A 24,150-nucleotide genomic window follows, 5' to 3' on the forward strand; every position below is an offset into this window, starting at 1 on the left:
CAAATCAATTAACATTAGCAGCACTTACACTACCTCGTCCAATCTTATTAAACGCAGTATTAAAAGAAATTGGAACATTCTAGCCAATGATCCTAAAATTGGGAGCATCTGTCAGACACCACCAAGAATGTGCTATCGCCGTGGAAGGAACTTAAGGGATATGTTCGTGCAGGCTGATCCGACTACCAAATATGCCAATGCTACAACATGGCTTCAGCGAAAACCTGGTGTATACAAATGCCATGGATGCATCAATTGTGGTTTTCTACAGACCGGCCAGTCCTTTGCACATCCACATAGTGGGAAATCCATCGGCATTAAGACTGCTATGACCTGTGAGTCGAAGTTTGTGGTCTATTTTATTAAATGTCCTTGTGGCCTTTACTATATAGGCAAAACAAGCCGCATGCTGAAAGAACGCATGGCTGTGCACAGGTCAACTATTCGTAAGGCACTCCTGGACCAAAATGCTGATGATGACCTTAAACTCCTCCCAGTGGCGAGACATTTCAAACAACACCGTCATGGCCTTTCGTCGCTGAAATGTATGCCGATTATACAAGCGAACCTATCAACACGTGGTGGGGATCGTGACAGATTGCTGCTCCAGTTGGAGGCCAAAGCCATTCACGATCTGAGGACATTGTCACCTTATGGCTTGAACGAGGACTTGAGACTTAGTTGCTTTATTTAATTATTTCAACCTTATCAGTTTATCTTACATACGCTCCTTTTTTGCCTCCCCTATACACTTCTGCCATTGTCCTTGACATGGCCCTCAGTATACCCATTGGTCTTTATTGTTTATTATTATTCCCCCTTTTTTCTATTTTTTTTCTAATTTGTCTGGTTTCTTTCCCTCATTTCCTACCTTCCCCTTTCCCATTATCCTTCTGTAGTTTCCTTTGTTTTTGTCCCCCTGTATGTTGCTTCTCAACCCCCCCCCCCCTTTTTCCTTTCCCTTCCTTGCCTACACACTCATGGTTTTTATATCTTGCTTTTTATCTTTATTCAGCACTTTGGTGTTCACACTGTATTGTGCCCCCTCAGGATGCATTATCTTATGCTCATTAATGTTTTCAGTTAACCCTTAGGCTGTGTGTTTAAGCTGCATTCATACTCTACCAGTTATTCTGGCTTTTACATGCTATACCTGCAAACATGTGCAATGGGCTTCCATTCGCGCTCCGTGTTTCAGACTGTCAGCGCATACATGCGCAATGACTGCCCCGGTATTATATCGCCATGGCAACGTGAGACGCTCATATTCCGTCCCTGTAAGCATGCGCAATGGTGTCGCTCTCTCGCGCTCCGTGCTTTGGCATATTAGTATACATATGCACGATGGTCCCCCCTCTGTGGTATCGCTATGACGATACTAGACGCTGTATTTCGGCGCATGGGTCTATACATTTACACTCGCGCCTGACATTGCACACCTGCGCATGCTCACGGGCTTCTGCTTTAAGGGTTCTCCCATACAGACACTCTGGGTCTTATAGATTGCATAGCAATGATGTCATTTAGATCGTTTTGTGTATAATTGCTTTCAGCTGATCCAGAGAGGAGGGGCAGGTTGTTAACCTATCACTGTTTGCTAATGGTGTTGCATGTGGGTACATAATGGTGGTTTTTGTCACATAAGGGTAAGCACTCCCTTGAGAAAGGTCCTGTTTCAGGACCGAAACGTCGGTTGTATGTGCCTTTTTTTCAATACATTTATATTTATATACACTGGCGACACACTTTATTCGAGCTTGGCTAGTCCCACGAATTCGGGTATACCCGGGTGTATTGAGGTTTGTGACTGTTTTCTGCCCGAGTACATTGAGTTATTTTCCAAGCAGGGATTGAAGCATTTTATTCCCGCTGGCTGCAATACTGCACAGTATATATATATAAACTGCATTACAATTCATGAATTTATGCCATCTGGTAGACACGCGAAGCATTGCAGCCTATTAAATCCTAATCATTATCATTTAACAGATCAGCCGCCCATCAGCCAGGCATGAACCCAGGCTGGGAAGGCAAATGCAACGGGGCTTGTCAGAGGTTAGGAGTGGCGCATTCCAGGTATCTGCCAGGTACATACCGGGTATTTACTCGAATAAAGTGTGTCGGTGCAGTACTCAGATTACCCATTGACAGAAAATATCGCTTATTATATCACCCATTAAATATATAATTTGTTCCACATCTCCTATAACATTATGTATTGTTGCTAGATCAGGCCGTCTTTTATAGGTTAACTTTGCAGATCATTTGCTTTGGCTGAGGGTTTCACATTAGGACAGGCATTACTACAGCTGCCCAATCCTTAACAGCTTTTTACTGGTTCAATATCACGGAGGAGGCTTGTTAAATACATGCACATGCCGTCATTTCTTCAAGCCCCCGGAAGAAGCGTTTTAATTACAAAAAGTATGTTGGGTGGCTCCTTGTTTTTTGTCCTCTCTGATGACCTTTTCATATCTGGCACTTACACCGAACAGGAGTGGATTTACGCTTCATACCAGCTGAACTTTGGGGCACTGCTATCTCGGCTAAGTATATTGCTCAAACCTGACCGCATCGAATCATTCACTTTTCTTGTGAACTAGTGGTATCAAAGGGTCATTGATATCCTATGAGTTTTTTCTTGTTAGCAATACCTTTATCCCATTTAGTCCCAACTGGTATACTTATTGGTGCGCCTAGCATTCTTGTTCAGATACATTTTTCTCTATTCATCGTTTATATTTTTTGCTGTGTCGTGCTGTTATCAAGGGATGTATTGTTCTACACCTAATTATACATATACCCGGCCGGTCCAGGTGGTGGGAAGCAATCTATGCCTCATCCCTCCTTACTCACTTACATAGCTGTATATGTTTAATTACATTTTATTCTCTTTGATCAAGCATATCAGTGCTTGACCAGTTCTTTATTATTGATTTGCATGGTATTTATCTCTGGGTCTGAGAGACTGTTTTAATATGTTTTTTTAGTGATGTTGTTTAATAAATATATTTTGTATATTTGATTACCTGAATGCTTAATTGGGATACGTTTTCTCCCTTGTTTACACACACACACACACACACACACACACACACACACACACACACACACACACACACACACACACACACACACACACACACACACACACACACACACACACACACACACACACACACACACAATTTAGGTTATGGTGGGTGAAAAGTTGACTTAAATAACATTTCCCAGAATCCCTTGCTGCAGTGGAAGCACCGTATGTTGGTGATTTTGGCGAAAAGCAGGGTTGCAGACCTGTCTAATATTTTTATATGAGATTTATATATATATATGCTCACACACGATGTATTAAGAAGTATGTTCGGTACATAGATGACGTATTCATAATTTGGGGGGCACAGAAGAACAACTTCTGGAATATTTCAACTACTTGAACACCATACCCTCAACAATCAGGTTTACAATGAGCTTCAGTCAACAAGAGATTACGTTCCTGGATACGGTTATATACAAAAATGATGGTAAATTGTCTACACGGGTTCATCTCAAACCTACGGATAAGAATACACTGCTACACGCCTCTAGCCACCATCCAGTTCCCCTTAAAAGGGGTTTACCCTATTCTCAACTTCTACGGGTAAAGAGGATTGTAAGCGACCCAGAACTGGTTGATGGGGCTTTGTTACAGATGGCCAAAAGATTCTATGAAAGAGGATATAGCTCTACAGACATAGAGGAAGCATTGACAAGAGTGAAGCAGGTAGACAGAAGTACCCTGTTGACAACAAAAACCAAGAGTTTGGAGTCATCACGCTTTAATATAGTTACCACTTACACGACTGCATCCAGTTCCATTAGAAACTGTGTGAAAAAACACTATCATATATTGGAGAACGACAAGAAGATTGGGAAATTTTTTGTGGAGCCCCCACTTTTTTGCCATAAACGAGGTCCAAATTTGGGAGACATACTAACAGATGCTGACCCGATTAAGAAATATGCACCAGTAAGAACCTGGCTGGCACAAAAACATGGAGTATACCACATTCTCTCATCCACATAGCGGCAAGGCAATCAAAATTCAACACCATTTAAACTGCGAGTCAAAATACGTTGTTTATTTAATCAGATGCTCATGTGGACTATGTTACATAGGTAAATCAACAAGCATGTTCAAGGAGCGGATGGCATTACACCGCTCAACAATAAGAAAAGCGCTGCAAAACGCAGACGAGAATGAGGATCTAAAACATTTACCTGTTGCCAGACATTTTAAAACACACCGGCATACTCTGTCTACTATGAGATGTATGCCAATTTTTCAAGTTCAACCACCAGCACGCGGAGGAGATAGAGGCAAACTTCTTCTACAACAAGAAGCCAGGTTCATTTTTGATCTTAAAACGATGGCACCCTATGGACTGAATGAGGAACTGAAATTTAATTGTTTTTTTATAGATTAATTTTTTGGTGATCCCATTTTTGGATCCAATTTATCTATGTTTTTTCTTCTCTCTTTGCACACCCTTTTTATTCACATTGGGCTTTTTTCTTATTTGGTTATTTATGCAGACAACTGTCAAGCATTCCATACACATATGTCAGATGATATAGCAATACTTGGATACATCAGTACAATATTTTAATCTTTTCTACTTATTAACATGATGTGTTTTATAATGTTCTTTTAAATTAGACTATAGTATTCACAAGGGCCCTAATTGCTCATGTAGGTTACCATCAGCACTTCCAGGCATTGTAGCATATATAACCGTTTGAGTGATTGCCTTATTTAGGTCTAAGGCACACACTGTGATAAGGTAGGAGAAGCAGGGAAGCCTGTTCCAATTTGCACATGCGCATTAGCATTAAGGAATCTAAGAGAGGTGGTGCCTTGAGGTTAGGTATGAGAGTACTTGGTGTACCAAGATGGCGATTTCGTTTGAGACTTGCACATGTGCAGTAGCTCAGTAAGGATCATAGAAGACACCCAGAGAGGTTTCTGTTGCCACACACTGACGTCATCAGGTGCCGTCGGCAGTCTGATCAGTGGAACAGAAGGAGAAATGGTAATTGCAATCACTCCAGGTAAATGTCATGCTTGACAGCTGCTACATTGTGTCATATGTTTTTTTATTAGGTTTTGATTGGTTTGTTGGGTGTTTGATTGCACTGGGTGGGGGTATAAGTAGGAGTCACGGTCATTGTACCATTGCACAGCCCTGCGGAAGGTCTCTTTCTGCAGACCAAAATGTTGGCTGAGGTGCCTGTATGTTTCTACAATACATACTACTTTGAATATACCCCTGGTGTGCTGTCTCTTTGTTGCTGGACCTCCATCTGGTAATATCTCATCTATATATATATATATATATATATATATATATATATATATATATATATATATATATCATATAAAAATATTACTTGTGAGCATATTCACATGTCTTAGACAGGTCTGCAACCCTGCTTTTCGCCATTGTCACCTAGCATACAGTGCTTAAACTGCAGCAAGGGATTTTGGAAATGACATGCAAATGAGCACACAGTGCCACCTTTTGTCTCAAGACCACATTACATGGTAAACTCTTAAGCCAATGCATGCTGCTTTAAACACAGCTTTTAAACATAGCCTGAGATGAGAAGCAAAGCCATTAAACCCACTCACAGACAGACTGTTTCGACCTTGTGGGTCTCATCAGTGTGAGGTTGTATGTGTATATATATATATATATATATATATATATATATATATATATATATATATATATATATATGTGTATGTATGTATATATATAATCACATGTCTTATGATGCTAGTCCATGTGTTTATTTCAAATATCGATATAGGTCACGTTTTACAGATCATCTGTCACAGGTACACATGTTTAATTTTATAGAAATTGAGCAAATGTAATTATAAAACACAGTTACTAAATTACCTAGAATGTAATAAATCTATAGATAAGTATGTTGTTTTGAGGTTCTGATTTTGACCTGCATGTTGATGGGTTATGTAACATTGGGACAAGTAACTATGGATTTGAAATTCCCACAAATAGTATTGCGATCCACCTTGCACATGGTGGTAACAATATATTCTAATACATTTCCATGAATTGTTTTTCTTTCTCAGAGGGACTTTTTTGAACGTCTCTATGTCATGTACACAGTGGGATACTCCATCTCATTCTGTTCCTTGTCAGTGGCTATTTTCATCATTGGTTACTTCAGGTACTGTATGAAATGTTAATCACTGTTCTTGATCTATCACCTGACTTATCAATTTCCTCTGCCCAAATTATATGTAGAGCTTCATCTCCACATTAAATGAATGTACAATGAATGTAAAACTTGTTCAAGTGTCAATCAATACAAAAATTACATTTGTAAGTGACCATTATAAAGTACAGTGATTATATTTTTTTATATGCAATCACTGAGCTAGGAGAATAGGCACCATACATCTTGATAAAGCAGTCAATTATTGTACCTTACCCCAGGGGTGCGCAACTGGGGGACACACGATTTTCTGGGTGGCGCGGCGGTTACAGAGGCCCTGTGCTCTTCCCCAAAGCATTTAATTCAAATGCTGGAGGAGTGCGGGTGAGGTCTCTGTAACTCACTTACCTGGTCTCCGGCGGTCGCCATGGCAACTCGCCATCAAATGATGCTGTGGGGTAACATGACATTGTGATGTCAAAAGGTGCCGGAGAACTGGTAAAGGAGAGGGGGTCAAACAGGGGGGGGGGGGGGGGCAGACAGGGGGCACAGACTTCAAAGTTTGCGCATCCCTTCCTTACCTATCAATCTCCTTCTTAGATTGTTAATGTAGATTTTTGTGGCCAAATATATGTTACATTTCTACACATGTACAGTAATAGCTTCACAAAATAAAATTGGTTTGTATTGTGCATGCTCACAATATTACATTACATTATCCAAGAGAGGAAACATGCCTATTGTGTAATTCAAGCTAACTGATTTTCTTGTATATTGTAGCAATGCTCTGAGATAAATCTATCCTTTCCACAGGAGGTTACACTGTACCAGGAACTACATCCACATGCATCTATTTGTCTCCTTCATGCTAAGAGCTGCAAGCATCTTCATTAAGGACAATGTGGTTCATACTCACCTAATAGGAGTAAAAGAATTAGATGCAATGCTAATGGGTGACCATAGAAGTATCGTGGTGTTTCCCATTTTGGACAAATCTCAATATGTAAGTTAACTGCATTATACTGTAGCATTTTGTTTTGCTGTATCTTTTAAGGAACAGTTGAATGTACAAGCATATACTGAAATGTTATTTGTCAATAATATGAAAGTTATGAGAATTTAAAACATTCTTTGTAATGTGCTCTCTGTAAAGGGTCCCCCGTAGTTGTCTAACTTCTTAAATACAAAAATAAGATAACATTTAAAAAAAAACAACAACTTTGACTTAAAGTACAAACATAGAATCCAGAATTCTAATTGTAATATTAAATGTTAAACCAGTTCAGCAGCAATTTATCACATTTCTTTGAAATGCATTGCAAGCTCCGTAGGCCGTGATTATAGTTGCAACATGCGCGCGACTGAGCGAGTGACGTCACGTGCAAAATATGCACTAGTCTGGAGGCGATCGGGAGGCAAGAGGGAGGCGTGGCCATGACATCACGTGAGCCATTCACCCTCAGTCGTTGAACCGTTCACGTGACGAGGCTGTGATGTGACCATCGTATGAAAAAAACAAATTCAATTGTATTTTAAAAAATCGCGTGATTGCGCTTAGTCACACGTGCAGTTGAGCACTCTATGGCCTTTTGTTCGTGTCTCGCGCGATGTAGCGTGCTCGCAGCAACTATAATCGTGGCCTTAGCTTTTGAAGGGCAGAAAGGGTGTCTTTGTATCTTTCCTGAATGCAAAGAGAAAACTGCATTTCCATTGAATAGCAAAACAGGCAAATAATACAGTAGTGCAATGCAAGAATTAACTTTGTGGGAGAGTGCATCTAAAGAAATATACAATTACTACTGCCTTTGCTATCCCAGACGTTTGTACAGTAGATTAATCTCATCTGAAGACTGGAACCATGCGCCATAGTGAGCCATGTCACAGAGTTAACCTCTAAATGGTATCAGCTGAGGTTGTTGATTATCTGAACAAGAGCAGTCTAACCTGGTTTGTGTAGTAAATTGTTTGAATTAAAAGCTAAAAAAATGAGTTATGTTGAATATGATCTGGAAAATGTGTTTTATTTATGTATAATCATTCAACGAATTGTAAAAATTTGTTTTGGGAGCAGTGGGTCGTGGCAGTGGAAGGTGGCGGGCACGGGTGACAGGCTGGGGGAGGTGACTGTTCTGAGCTCACTGAGAGGACTGATTTGTATATCTGTAATTTGCAGCAGATTAATCTGATCTGAGTCTAATAATTTGAATCTGTCCAGTGTCCACATTGGCTTGCGTACTTCTGCGTTTGTGTTTCTCTGGGCTAGGGCCTGCCTTGGCAGCAGTTGGGCTGTACTGTGTACTGTGTCTATATTATCTACTATATTATTGCAGTATATTATAAAAACAACAACACAGTCAATTCAGCTGCAGGGAGGTTGAACGTATATTATAAACACACAGATACCCAACTAGCTCTGAGAAACCCCTAACATTACCACGTTATATATATATATTTTTTAAAGATTTAATGAGCAATATACATTCAAAAATAGGTAAAAAAGTCCTCTGACACGTATCGAAGAATAATTACCATCAATATCACTTCCTTCCTTTCCTGCCTTAAGTCAAATGGCATGTGGTGGTGACAGGGGTAGCAGAGGTGATGGCAGTAACAGAAGCAGAAGTCGTGGTCCATCACTAAGGGAATCGCTGCATCACTATGGCATGACTTGCACTAATGCAGAATCAGCAGACTCATCTAATGGAAGTAGTGCTATGGACATTGTGGAGGTGTATATTGGGGATAGTTCATTTCTGCCTCCTGACTCTGATCCTCATGCATATGTGGCTGCTAAAAGAGAAACATGACCTGCTATTGTAAGCATGGTTGTAGAGTGGCTGAAAGTGTGTTGTCAGAGAAAGTGTTTACTGCAGCTCGTGCAATCATAAGCCACCACTGGACTAAACTGCCCCATGGAAGTTTGGAACTCCTAGACCTACAACCCCTGGACAGCAGCTCTAGCAGTGCACTAAACCAGTCAATGCCTATCTCTACTGTCACAGCATACTGTTGAGATCTACTGCTCACACCTGTAGCTAATACAGCTATTAGCATATCTCACATGATAGCATAAAGGAAGTATTTCCATAGGGGTGTAGAGAGGTGGTGCACAGCAATGAAAAGATGGTAAACTGGATCACTTAATGAAAAAACTATTTATTGCTCAAAGTCATGTGGCAACAGATAAAAAACAGCAGAGAAAGTCTAACACGTTTCACACTTAGTTCGCGCTTTGTCAAAGAGTACAAGCGCTTACTAAGCGTGAAACACGTTAGAGTTTCTCTACTGTTTTTTACCTGTGGCCTCATGACTGAGCAATCAATATTTTTTTATTAAGCGATCCAGTTTACCATCTTCATTGCTGTGCACTGCCTCTCTAGTTCCCCATGGAAAGACTTTCTGTATCCTCTACTTCAGCTGAATACATGCAGATTCCAGAGGAGCTGTGAGCGTGGAGGTTGTGAGTACCATACACCCCAACAAATCACATATCCCACATATTCAGGACTTTTTCTAACCACTCCAGGAGAACAATGATTCTCGCCCTTTAGCCTTGTCTTTATTCATGCTGATCCTTGACTGTGACCACATAGATTATCCCTCAAGGTATTTACTTAGGGTGTTTGCTATCCTCAATAGGAATTATATTCCAGTTCTAAATTGCATTAATTCAATACAAGAATCCAGAATCATTTTTCATTTTGCCTTTAAAATCTGCAGTCAAAACTGCATGGGTCAACTATATAAACATAAAATGTGTATTCTGAGCTCTTCTTTTTGGACCCGTTCCAAGTTTTTCAGTCATGATAGCATAAAGCACCTGCTCTCACGTTTATTTAACTACATTATGCTTTGTTGTTATACTGTATTGTGTGCTCCACCACCACTAATTATTACACTTATCAGCTAACAGGGTTTAGTTGAGAGATATAGAAATTCAGTGAAAGCAAATGAGATTCTTACTGAGACATGTGAAACTGCTGTTGTGCTACTGCAGTGAGTAATTACTGAGCTGAGTTATGGACTAATTGACTTGTCAATGTCTATAGCATTAGAATAAAGATGGTGCTTGAAAAAGCGCTTATACGTGATTAACAAATACAGTGAATATACTCAAATATTAAATTATATCAAGAACACAAGACTACATATATATATATATATATATATATATATATATATGACTAAAAAGGAGGGAGAGTAGGGTCAAAAAGGTGCACTCGAATGCTGAATTATGAAAAATAGAAATGGACTTTATTAACAAAGAGTATAAAAAACACAAAAGACAGACCTACACAAATCACATGTCAGATCGCTATGCGACACAACGTAAAAACATCAAAGAGGTACAATTGGTCTGATAAGAGCCAAAGCAGGGTAACAATATATCATTACAAATATAACATAACAGAACTAGGGGGAAAATATTTCTCCCCAAGTAATGTTTACTGAAATCGGCCGATCCAGAACAAGAGTAGCAATGAATATAAATGGTAAGTAGATACAGACCACAAGAAAAAAATTGGATATATATTGTAGTAAATATACATAAACCTCTTAATGATGATGAGAGATAGTTAGGCACATAGCTAGAAATACATAAAGTTGTGACCCTTAAATGTGCTGTGAATCAGCTGAATAAAGTGATGCCCAAATTGAGCTGCACATGTAAGATAAGTAGCAGCAGTGGTAGATCTACCACTGCTGCTACTTATCTTACACGTGCAGCTCAATTTGGGCATCACTTTATTCAGCTGATTCACAGCACATTTAAGGGTCACAACTTTATGTATTTCCAACTATGTGCCTAACTATCTCTCATCATCATTAAGAGGTTTATGTATATTTACTACAATATATATCCAATCTTTTTCTTGTGGTCTGTATCTACTTACCATTTATATTCATTGCTACTCTTGTTCTGGATCGGCCGATCTCAGTAAACATTACTTGGGGAGAAATATTTTCCCCCTAGTTCTGTTATGTAATATTTGTAATGATATATTGTTACCCTGCTTTGGCTCTTATCAGACCAATTGTACCTCTTTGATGTTTTTACGTTGTGTCGCATAGCGATCTGACATGTGATTTGTGTGGGTCTGTCTTTTGTGTTTTTTATACTCTTTGTTAATAAAGTCCATTTCTATTTTTCATAATTCAGCATTCGAGTGCACCTTTTTGACCCTACTCTCTCTCCTTTTTAGTCATATTATTCCTTTGGGTCGGTAGCACCACCAGAGGGTTACCTTTTACCTTGACCTCTGGTTAACTGATTATTTAATCACACAAGGGTGATTTGATTGCGGCATCTATTGTGTGTTCCATATATATATATATATATATATATATATATATTATATATATATATATATATATATATATATGTATATATATATATATATATATATATATATATATAATAGAATAACTAAGTGTGCAATTAAAACACTATAATCAGACAATGTACCATTAAATGCTACCATGTGTTAATACTATACACAATACTAATGGAAATATAGACAGGAGAGAGAAAACACAGACGCAAATAGTGATAAGTGAAAACTGTTGCAAAGTATCAGGGAAGAATTAATAGCATATGGACGAAACCAATGAAGATGAATCTGAAATAATAAAAAAGAAGCAAAATATGGTGAAGTATGCTTGTATTCTTCAGAATGCGCAATAGACCAAAGGCTACTTACAAAGTAGCAGATTAAACAGGCATGTAGGATATCATGATCGTCACCTCACTGCTGATCTGTATGGCGGCTAGTTGGTTCTGGCTCCACCTGGAATGCCGAGACTCCACACAGGCTCAGATGTGTCTGCAGCTGCCTCCAGTGTTGTCCTGGCTATCCCTCCAGTCTCGCAGGATTGCGAGTATGACGTCAGCGCGTTGTTGTATCCGTTGAAGGGAGGAATCGGCATACACTGTCCAGCTAATACTAGACCAATATTGCCAGATAGAGCTAAGAACTCAGAGAGTCAGGGAGGCCTTAAGGAAATTCTATTCCAGCCTCCACCCGTCCATATTTGAAAATATACAACTAACAAACACTGGATATTACAGGCACTGCAGTGGCTATCTAGGGCAGGGTTAAATGACGGTAGGAAGGCATTGCATCTACCAGGAAGGCACAGGTCGGCTAGACAGGCACTAGTGGAAGGCAGCCTGGTAGCCAGGAGAGGGGGAGAGGGAGAGGGAGAGAGATATTCCAATGTAATCCTTAATGACTAATCTGATTGTCAGACTCCTATATGATTTCACAAAGAAAACAAAGATAAGAACCCCTCCAAAAAAACATGAGAGTTAAAATGGCAGATCATCAAATTACTCATTAATCATCATTGTGACAGCAGGGGTAAATGTGACAGCATTTAATAAAAGTCAAGCCCTTCATTACCCCTACCTGTCAATAATACAGTTGTATTATGTTATGTATGTATATCCATGTATTATGTTTTAGTCTGGTTCAAGCATTGTAGGGACCAGGGTTTAATTTTGTTTTAGGAGGAATGTTGAATACATTGACTTTGACCTTTCCCTGTAACATTTTTCATGAAACTAATGTTATGTTGCATTTCTACCCACCAATCAGGGACTTGGCCCGTTGACAGCAACTGGCCTTGAATGTAGCAATGTTGGGGCATAAGGTATAAAAAAGTTGGGAGTGAGACCCCTAGTTAGCTCAGGCTCTGGTTATATATTCCAGTTGCAGATTCAGAGCTCCAGTGCCAGTCCCAGGCCTGAAATTCAGTCCCTCTAGGCACTGTGAAGGAAGGACGGGGTAAATCTTTGTAAGGAAGCCCGTGCATATAGTTCTGCAGGGTATCCCTAGTTTTTCCTGGTTGGGTATGTGTTGTCTGTTTATATTAATAGTTGTGGATATTTCGCTTTCCAATAAATACATTTTAGAAACTCTTGTGTTTCTTTCTGGCGAATTGATCCCTGGTGTGGTAGTCCTGGTCTCAAGTGACAGGCTATTTTCTGGTGACAGCAGTGGTATTCTAGGCTCAGCACCTATATTCTTCAGGGAATATCTGTCCTCAGTGAGGTCTTCATGTTGAAAACCACAGAACTCAGAGTTACAACTATACAGTACTCATACACATCCCTTCCTATTTCCTGTAGCTTAGTCAATGTACAGACAAGACTACAAGGATATCGGCCAAGTATCGGTCCTGGACCAAGGACTGGATCACACATCGGTGTGAGGAGAGCAAAGTACCTACCAGGAACTGCGACAAGAAATCAGATGACTGCCGACCTGGTAGAGTATGATGTGCATTACTAAGTGGTTAAAGCTGAGGCACTTGCCAGCCCTGAGGTCGTTCTGGACCCCTCTGGACTACAGAAATTGTCTGCCAGTTCTGGTGAGAAGTTGGTGGAGGCTCCGACTGGGCCACCTGCAGGGGAGGTGAGCATGCAAGCCTATATCTGGCGTGCACTGGAAGACCTGGGCAGTGTGGCCACTGCGGCTGAGTGAGTCGCCCTGCTCAAGTTCCGATCGAGGTCCCGAGTTCACTCATGAATGGAGGTGCTTCAGGTGCAACCAGATGGGGCACATGAAATGCGACTGTCCCAAGCTTCTCCTGCCCCAAGCTCCTTCTCCTGTCCCAAGCTTCTCCTGCCCAGGGGCTGGGCAACGTACCCCACCAGCCTGGGAAGTTGCCTGGATAGGCAGCACAGATGATCCAGCACCCTCAACTACATTCCGATGCCAGTCTCAGTGACAACCCCCTTGTTCCAGCCAAACCAGCTTCCCAGGTTGCCACAGTCGACCTTGGTCCCACTGATGTCTGGAACAAGCACCTCCGGCTGCTGACCATTGGGTACCGGATAACCGCTAGTGTGCTTCACTCTGGCACTGTTGTTACTCTGGTTCGGCTTGATGGTTCAGTCAGGCCAGAGCACCTTTTACCTGGGGAGGGGATGAGGGGAAGCAAATCCCACCAAGGCATCTGTGATGTTGGAATTATGCCTGGCTTAGATGCTGCTGTACTGTTGGGCAATCACTTGGGTCGACTCTGATGCAGCTACGAGGAGAACGATTCCATAGCTGTGGCCATGGTGACTCAGAGCCAGAGTCGCCGGGATCCCGAGGTGGTTGACCAGGTAAGATGAACGTAAACCGCCTTGACTGTAACTGATATCCCTGACTGTGTGACTAGGGCCAGTGGGCCGGAGAAGAGTCAGATGATCCAGGATGCCATGCGGACGGACCCGGTCTTGGAAAGCATGAGGCAGCACGCTGCTAAGTTTTACTCCGTGTTCGCATCCAAGCGGATCCAGTGGCACTGTGGACTACTATATCGGGAAAAAGCGTTGGCAGCTCCGGGCAGACCATAGACAGCCAAATGTCAGTTAGTGGTACGTACCATGCACAGTTGCTGCACTTGCCGCATGCGATCCCACTGGCAGTGCATCAGAGAGTTACCAATATGAGAGCTAGGCTGACCCAGAGTTTCTACTGGCCATGGGGTATTTCAGGAGGTATCGGCGTTCTGCCACACCTGTGATACCTGCCAGCGAGTAGGGAGGCAATGCTAAAGGACGAAGGCCCCCCTGTTGCCGCTACCAGTGATTGGGCAACCCTTTCAGCGGGTTGCGGTAAACATCATTGGCCCCCTGGTAAACCCTAGTAGGTTGGGGAAAAGGTATATTTTAACAGTTTTGTACTTTGCAACCAGGTACCCAGAGGCGCTCATAAATATTTTTACTAGGGTAGGTTTCCCTAGTGAGATCCTGACTGACCAGGGAACACAGACCATGAGTGAGCTACTCCAAAGTCTCTAGGCTGCATGCGGGGTGACCCCTCTCCACACGGCCCCCTACCACCTTCAAACCAACAGACTGTGTGAGCAGTTCAATGGCACCCTGAACATTTTGTGCAGGCATTTGTGGAGGCTGAAGGAAGTTACTGGGAGGTACACCTGCAGCACTTACTGTTCACATACTGGGAGGTGACACAGGACTCTACCGGCTTCTCACCCTTTGAGTTTCTATATGGGCGGTGGCTCCATGGACCGCACAACCTGTTCCAGGAGTGATGAGAGTGGGAGACAACACAACGGATGCAACGGTGCTCAGCATGTGGTGGAGTTCAGAGATTGGTTGGTAGATCTGATGGGATTAGTGCAGGCTAACCTCAAGGGAGCTCAGACCCGGCAGAAGCGCTGGTATGATAGAAATGCCCATAGAAGAGAGTTCATCCCGGGGCAGCAGTTGCTTGATCTGAAGCCAACTCGCCAGAACAAACTGTTAGCTGCCTGGTCCAGCCTGTATCGGGTAATATGGCGGCTGAATGAATCAAATTACGTGGTAGCACTAGATCAGGAATTAGGTAGACATAGGAGCTACCACCTCAACATGTTAAAAGAATATCATGTGAGTGGGCCGGTGGTGATTGCAGTGTGTAGTCCACTACCGGGAGACATAGTGATCAGAGCTCTGTCCGATCTCCAAGGGGAGGCCAGGTTGCGAGGCTCTGTAGAGGACATGTGGAGAGAGTCCAAGCTTGCGGCTTCCCAATGGAAGCAAGCACGAGAGTTGTTAGGATGGCATGGGAGTCTGTTCACGGACAAGCCGGGATGGACTCACCTCACTGATCAATCTGGTCAACAATGGTGATCAGAGGCCCCTCCGTAAATCCGCGTATCATGTGTCTGTGGTGGTAAAGCGGATCATGGAGAAAGAGATTGCAGGGATGTTGGATATGGGGGTGATCTCTAGGTCACAGAGTCCCTGGGTCTCACCTATGGTACTTGTCCCCAAAAGAACGGAACCACCCAGCTCTGTATAGACTACCGTCAGTTAAATACCCAGACTTTGTCGGATTCATATCCCATGGCTCGGATTGGATGAGCTGTTAGATGAGTTCGCCAGGGCAGGGTATCTGACCACCATGGATCTGAGCCGTGGGTACTGGCAGATCCCTTTGAACCAGAAGGCGCGGGAAAAGTTGTCCTTCATCACCCAACTGGTACGAATTTCCGGTCATGCCATTTGGGATGAAGAACTCACTGGCTACCTTCCAGTGTCTGGTCAATCGCCTGCTGGATTTAGTGCAGGAGTATGACCGAGTGTACTTGGACGACATGGAGGTTTTTAGTAATTCCTGGGCTGACCATCTTACCCATGTAGCTGCGGTCCTTGCCTGCATACAGGAGACCGGGCTAACGCTAAAACCGGCCAAGTGCCAAATAGTGATGGCAGAGGTTGTATACCTCAGACATAGGGTAGGCGGGGGGCATCTCAAGCCTGAGCTCACCATAGTGGAAGCTATTGTGGGGTGGCAGGTTCCCAAGACCAAGAAACAGGTGCTATCATTTCTGGGGACCGCTGAGTATTCCTGCAAGTTTGTACCCCACTACAGTCCTCTGGCCAAACCCTTGACCGACCTGACTAAAAAGAGGCTCCCTCGCATGGTAACTTGGATGGAGAAAATGTAATTGGGCACTTCTTGAAAAACTGGGTATGTGGAGGAATGGAGGTGTATAATACACTTAATAAAATTAGTATAGCGTGTTATAAACAAGTGCTTGGAGTGATAAATTGTGATATAACATGAACTCAAAGTGAACAAAACTAACATGTGCAATAAACTTTCTATAGTATAAATAAATATATATAAAAACACCCTTAATCGTGCACGTGATACATGTGAAAAAAAAATGAAAAGCTGCTCAAGAAAAACCCTCTATTAGACCGTTCCCAGGTCTCTACGAATCTTCTTTTCTTCCAGGTGAGGGGAGTGCAGAATGTTCACAGCATATGAAAAATAGAATAAAGACAAAATAGTGCGACCAATGCGACAAGAATAAAAAATTTAAGTGTATCTAATGTCAATCCTCTCACAGATTTCTTCTTAGACAAGGAGCATGTTAGAGATCCAATCTCTCTCTAACTTGAGCCCTGGTTGATGTAGATATCAATGTGACCTCCCTCACAGCCACGGAACTCTTATATCAATATGTAATATAATCCTTTTGTACCATTCAAGAACATGCAAAGAAATAAAATCTCATAGTGTGGTATATTTCCAGAATGTATTGTAACACAACATATACATGTTAATACACTCACATTTTAACCATGAGTACCAGACACTGTACGAAAATCAGGTAGGCGTTCGGCATCTCGGTCTCCAGCGTGCGTCTCTGATCCGAACCCCGATGTCACTTCCGGTGATGGCTTGAATATGTGCGGAAGTCCATAGTTGCATGGGTCACATTCGCCAGCACTTCCCATTCAGTAGTCAGCCTGGACCGGACAGATTCAACGCATTTCGCTCGTGGCTTCTTCAGGATCATATCCTATCTATCACTCAACTGAATATTTATAGGCTAATAGCTCCCAATCATGATTGGCTCAGGATAACATCCAATCATTGCCTAGGTCATGAATAATTAATTCGTACAATACATGTCTAAATTATATGTCACTCAATACATAGTGACACTCCAAAAAATACATATAGGTAGCAACAAGATATATATATAAATGTATTCAAAACGGCGCAACTATATAAAAAAGATTTAAATATATATATATAAAATCCAAAGACCAAAGTGAATGCATAAAAATATAGACCTTCAAGTGTCATGCTACCCCAGAGCTCATTGCTTTGTGATAGTAGGGGTAAATGTGACTGTGTTTAATAAAAGTCAAGCCCTTCATAACCCCTACCTGTCAATAATACAGTTGTGTTATGTATGTATATCCCTGTATTATGTTTTAGCCTTGTTCCAGCACTTCCGGGACAAGGGGTTAATTTTGTTTCAGGAGGAATGTTGAAAACGTTGGCTGTGACCTTTCCCTGTAACATTTTTCATGTAACTAATGCTATGTTGCATTTCTACCCACCAATCAGGGGCTGGGCCCGTTGACAGCACCTGGCCTTGAATGTGTCAATATTTGGGCATAAGGTGCACAAAAGGAGTGAGTGAGACCTCTAGTGAGCTCCAGCTCTGGTTTTGAATTCCAGTTGCAGATCCAGGCATGGGTTGGTGCAGCCTCAAATGCATTACCAGTGGTCTGTGTCCAGGTCTCTTTAAGTGCCTCACCTCTATTAACAAAGTAGTGCCCACAGTACATACATTTCACCCTCACAGACTGACAGGTGAAGGAACAGAGTGGGTGTTCAGTGATACTGCACCCTGTCCCACTCAATATTACAGCATGGCCCAGTTGTATTTGGGGCGGTAGTGGATGTGGGGGAGAAAGAGAACGTTCCTCACATAGGGAGATGAGTGGTGAAGCAACAGGGTGCCTTTTCAGAAGAGGTAGACCATGAGTATGCCTGGGCCTGATGTCACATTGAGGAGAAGGGGTGGGTGACCACCACCTTAATGGTATGGGGGTGTGGGGACGTGATGGGTATTGTAGAGTGACCCGAAGCAGAATAATATTATTTGAAGACATGTGCGGATGCACAAGTCACTGATGCTGCCTCTCCTAGAGGTCACGGTGATTATTCTATATATGTTCTGCAGACTACTCATCCCCAGGCCACATCCACTCCAGCCCCTATGCACCACTTCACAACAACGAATGCAGTGTACCACCCCAGATTCACACACTAAACTGTCGTGGTCACGTTGATGCCTGCAAGCAAGGGGAGGAGTCTGGAAAACCACACATGCCAACCTGGGGACAACCACCATGAGGTCTTTGAAAGGCACATCCGTGTTCCTCAATTTCATCTTCTCCTAAATGCTCCTCAAGTAGCTCATCAGAAGAGCCACCATCATACCCAACAATGTCATCCTCAACTCATGATTGTGGTTCCTCCTCCTAAACCCCCAAACTGTGACCTTGTCATGCTTCCTCTGCGCGCACGTGTATTAGAATTTTGTAATATCCGCAATCTAATTTTATTTAAATACTAATCGTGGATTTTACCAAATCTGCATGAAAGGAAAGCAATGACGGATTTAAGGGCATCCAGCCTAATTTATTCGTGCCTGTGACAGGGTGAAGTCAACCCCTATCAGTTATGCCTGGGAAACATATGTCTGAGTGCTTCATCCAGCACTCATAAGGGTTAACTCAGGTGGAAGCTAGCTAATCATGATGTAAGCTGACACCTGAGAGCCAGCAAGGTAGATAAGGATCTTGTTACCAGCAGTAGCTGCCTGTCTCAGATGAGAGCACATGGATAGATGTGCTGCTAGCCAGAAGGATACAGCACACTACTTACTGCAGCCAAAGTAAGATTTCTTTCATTTGTTTGCATGACTGATTAAAAAGACTCTTACGGTTTGGGTATGGTTTAGCCAGCCAGCCTGCTAGCTAGGACTGCTGTGTTAGTCAGTTTTCTCCCAACGTGGAGCAGGATTTATTTGCTTAAAGGGACAGTGTACCCGCATGTTATGTTGCTGTGGAGAAATAAAGCCACTGAACGTTTTCATTTATCCTGAAACTACATGTGTGGACTGTTCCCTGACCTCGGCTACAGGCCGTCCTGCCACAGGTGGTGTCAGAAGTGGGATGTTGGACAGGCCCTGTATCTGAAGGGCCACACACACACACACAGACGGGAAAAAAAATGGAGACAATTTTTTCTCAGTTCCTTGAGCAACAGCTCCAGCTAGCAGAGAAACAAGCTGAGCAACAGGCCCAGGAATCTGAGCGACAGGCCCAGCAAGATGAGCGACAGGCCCAGCAAGATGAGCGACAGGCCCGGCGAGAGGAAAAGCTACTCCAATTCCTGCCGAAGGCCCAGCCCCAGGCAGACCAGGGATTCCAAATAACCCACCGGTGATGCTGCATAAAATGAAGCCAAATGAAGACCCAGAGGCATTTCTCCTCACTTTTGAAAGGGTAGCCACGGCCCATGGCTGGACAGTTGATCGCTGGGTAATGACTCTGGCTCCACTCCTCATAGGGGAAGCTCAGGCAGCCTACCAGGCTCTTGCAGCAGATGAGGCCATGGACTATCAGCAACTAAAGGCTGCTATTCTGGATCGCCTAGGCCTCACTCCAGAGACCTACCGACGGCGGTTCCGGACAGTCAAATATACAAACAGAGACAGACCCCGGGTCGTAGCCCACCGCTTAGTAGACTTATGTACCAGGTGGATACAACCGGAAAAACATCACAAGGCAGAGATCCTTGAACAGTTTGTGCTCGAGCAGTTCATACAGATACTGCCCCCCTCCTCCCGCTCCTGGGTAAAAAGACACGCTGCATTTTCCCTGGATTCAGCGGTCCGCTTGGTGGAAAACTTCCTGGGCGACGACACCCAACAGGATAGCTGGGAACGGCCGGTGCAAACACCAGTTGCTTCCGGTGATGCTAGACGCAGGAGAGCCGACAATCGAGGGGTCTACAATCCGCCAGCTCGGGAGATCCAGTCAACCCGATCGGAAGACCCTTTCCCATCTCGGAGGGTTCCTGGTACAAACTCCCGCAGAGACGCCCATCCTGGGTCCGAGGCCACTGGATCACTCAAGGGAGGCCGCCACCCACAGTATTCCCCGAGAACCTGGACTCCTGTCAACCACCCGGTGGAGAGGATAACCTCACCAACCAGAAAGGAGGACCTAATCCAACAGCGGAGAGGTCCAAACACCGAGCCCCGTCGAGAGCTTCCGCTGATGACCGAGGTTGCGGATTCAGGAGATGATGAGATGGACTGTTCATATGGCAGAACCACTGCCACAGCTTGTCTCCGAGGGGACCACAATCCGTGGTTAGTCCCAGCATCTCTGGAGGGGACAAAAGTAAACGCAATGCTGGACTCGGGCTCTGGAAAAACCCTGATCCTAGAGGGCCTAATTCCAAGCAATAGACTATCTTATGACTCTCCTTGGAATATCGAGTGTATCCATGGGGATACAAAGAGATACCCGAAGGCGAACGTTCTACTGCGTATCCAGGATCAAGAGGCTAGCCTACTAGTGGGAGTTGCTCCCTGGCTACCTGCTCCTGTTCTACTTGGCCGAGACTGGCCCTACCTTGAAACATTGTTGGCCCCTACTCCTATGGAGCCTACTTCTCTGGTACCGGAGAAGCCCGGAGACTTGTTCCCTTTTTCCCCAGAGATTTTTCCCCGTAGACACCATGTCCCAAAGACACGTAAACAGAGACGTGCAGAAAAAGAGGACTGGTTAAGAAAGGCTGGGACTCTTGGTAACATTAGTCAGCCCAAAGGAATGCAGGTCATGGCCCGGGGATGACCAGGGTGGGAAACTGATAGATATGGGAATTTTGCCAGACCTGGATCTTCCTGACTTCCATCAGAGGCAGAGGGAGGACCCAGCTCTGGCTAGACAATATGAGAATGTGGTACAGGTCAACAACAAGATAATGGATGAACAGGGTGTAAAAGTGTTTCCACATTTTGAACTGTTGAATGACATTCTATATCGTGTGAATAAGGTTACACAAACAGGGGAGGTCATTCGACAGATGCTAGTCCCTAAAGGGGTGATTAAAACGGTGTTCACCCTAGCCCATACTCTCCCATGGGGTGGTCATTTGGGCAGAGATAAAACCACGGACCGCATCTCGTCCCGGTTTTACTGGCCAGGCATACATGGTGACATCATGAAACTATGTGAGACATGTCCTGAATGCCAGTTAACTAGCCAAAAAGGACAGAAGCCGGCTCCCTTGGTTCCTCTGCCCTTGGTAGCTGTCCCATTCGAGAGAATTGGGGTAGATCTGGTCGGACCTTCAGAACCCTCTGCGAAGGGACATAAATTTATACTCGTTGTGGTAGATTATGCCACCAGATATCCTGAGGCCTTCCCTCTGAGATCAGCCACTGCTAAACAGGTTGCTCACAGGCTGTTAGAACTGTTCTCTAGGGTAGGACTTCCCCAAGTAATGTTAACTGACCAGGGAACAAATTTCATGGCAAAGTTAATGCAGTATGTCCTAAAGTTATTGGAGGTAAAATCCGTCCGGACCTCAGTCTACCATCCTCAGACTGATGGATTGGTAGAGAGGTTTAACCGTACTTTAAAAACCATGCTTAGGAAGTTTGTGGACACTGAAAAGCGAGCTTGGGATGAACTTCTCCCTTTCCTGTTGTTTGCGGTACGAGAAGTTCCCCAATCATCCACAGGCTTCTCCCCGTTTGAGCTCCTATATGGACACCAACCTCGGGGTATTCTCGACCTACTGAAGGAATCCTGGGAGGAGGAGCCTTCCCCCTCCAAGAATAACCTTCAGTATGTCATAGACCTTAGAAACCGCCTAGACATGATAGGTCGGTTTGCTAAGGAAAACCTCAAATCTGCCCAAGAACGTCAAGAGAGGCAGTACAACCAAAATGCTCGCTTGAGGGTCTTCCAACCTGGGGACCAAGTGATGCTACTACTACCGACATCAGAGAGTAAACTCCTTGCGAAGTGGCAGGGTCCTTTCCAAGTTCTCCGCCGCACCGGGGAGGTGAACTATGAGATCTCTCAACCAGGGTCCAGGAAGGGTAAACAAATCTACCACGTGAACCTCCTGAAACCCTGGAAAACGATGAGATCGCTGTTCATCCACCTGCGGGAAGGAGAGATGGATTTGGGTCCGCAGCTTCCAAAGGGTAGTACGTACAATGACCATCAGGTTCCCATGGGAGGGCAGTTAACAACGGAACAAAGGTCAGACCTACTAGAATTATGTGACCAGTTCCCAGATGTTTTTTCGGAGCTGCCAGGGCCGACTAATTTAGTGTCCCATAGGATTGAGACAGAACGTGGCGTAAAAGTACGGTCCCGTCCCTATAGATTGCCAGAGGGCCGAAAAGACCTGGTAGAGAGAGAGATAATAGACATGTTGGAATTGGGCATGATCGAGGAGTCCCTCAGCGAATGGTGTAGCCCTATCGTGTTGGTCCCTAAACCAGATGGGAAGGTGAGGTTTTGCGTGGATCTGCGAAAGGTAAATGCTGTATCCAGATTTGATGCATATCCAATGCCTAGGGTGGATGAATTGCTTGACTCGCTTGGGAAAGCAGAGTATATCTCTACCCTAGATCTCACGAAAGGATATTGGCAGATACCTCTAGCGGAAGAATCCAAATGCAAAACTGCCTTCGCCACCCCTCTCGGGTTATACCAATTCGTCACTATGCTATTTGGGTTACATGGGGCTCCAGCCACATTCCAAAGGTTAATGGACAAGGTACTACGACCCCATAGGGCATATGCCGCGGCCTACTTGGATGACATTGTCATCTATAGCAGACACTGGCAGTCTCATATAAAAAGGTTAAGGGCAGTCCTAACGTCCTTAAGAGAAGCAGGGCTCACTGCAAATCCAAAAAAGTGTGTGGGTAAATCCACTACAAAGTACTTGGGCTATGCCATTGGGGGAGGGATAGTAAGGCCACTAGCTAGCAAGGTGGCCGCCATAAAGGAAGTCCCCACCCCACAGACAAAGACACAGGTCCGCTCCCTTTTGGGGTTAGCAGGGTATTACCGGCGGTTTATCCCCAATTTTTCAGAAATATCTGCACCCCTAACAGATCTAACAAAAAAGAGTGCCCCGACCCAAGTTAAATGGTCTTGGGAGTGCCAAGACGCCTTTGACATGCTAAAAAAGTGCCTGTCAGAGGGCCCCGCTCTTCGGAGCCCATATTTTAAAGAACCCTTCATCAACCAGATGGATGCCTCAGAGGTAGGACTGGGAGCAGTGCTGTCTCAGCAATTTGATGGTGTTGAACACCCCATACTGTTCATCAGCCGGAAGCTGTTCCCAAGGGAAGTGAGGTATTCCGTTATTGAGAAGGAGTGCCTCGCTGTAAAATGGGCAATTGAGGCCTTGAGACATTATGTCGCCGGAGTACACTTCACCCTGGTCACTGACCATGCACCCTTGAAGTGGTTAAACACCATGAAGGACATTGTCCTCGTCTCTTGATCTACATGCCCCACTTTCTCTCTGCCACCCTCGCCCTTCTAACCCTAGACCCATGGCT

The 24,150-nt window shown here is 43.8% G+C and overlaps 1 protein-coding gene across 1 annotated transcript in view; it reads left to right on the forward strand.

Moving 5' to 3' along the window:
- Positions 1-24,150, forward strand: part of PTH2R (parathyroid hormone 2 receptor) — a 272,319-nt gene that overhangs the window by 113,045 nt on the left and 135,124 nt on the right. Inside the window, exons 5-6 of the mRNA XM_075608453.1 lie at positions 6,140-6,237; positions 7,039-7,228. Coding sequence (XP_075464568.1) covers positions 6,140-6,237; positions 7,039-7,228 — 288 coding nt within the window. The remainder of the gene's footprint in view (positions 1-6,139; positions 6,238-7,038; positions 7,229-24,150) is intronic.

This window comes from Ascaphus truei, chromosome 7 (genome assembly GCF_040206685.1).
Source record: "Ascaphus truei isolate aAscTru1 chromosome 7, aAscTru1.hap1, whole genome shotgun sequence".
NCBI classification, from domain to species: Eukaryota; Metazoa; Chordata; class Amphibia; order Anura; family Ascaphidae; genus Ascaphus; species Ascaphus truei.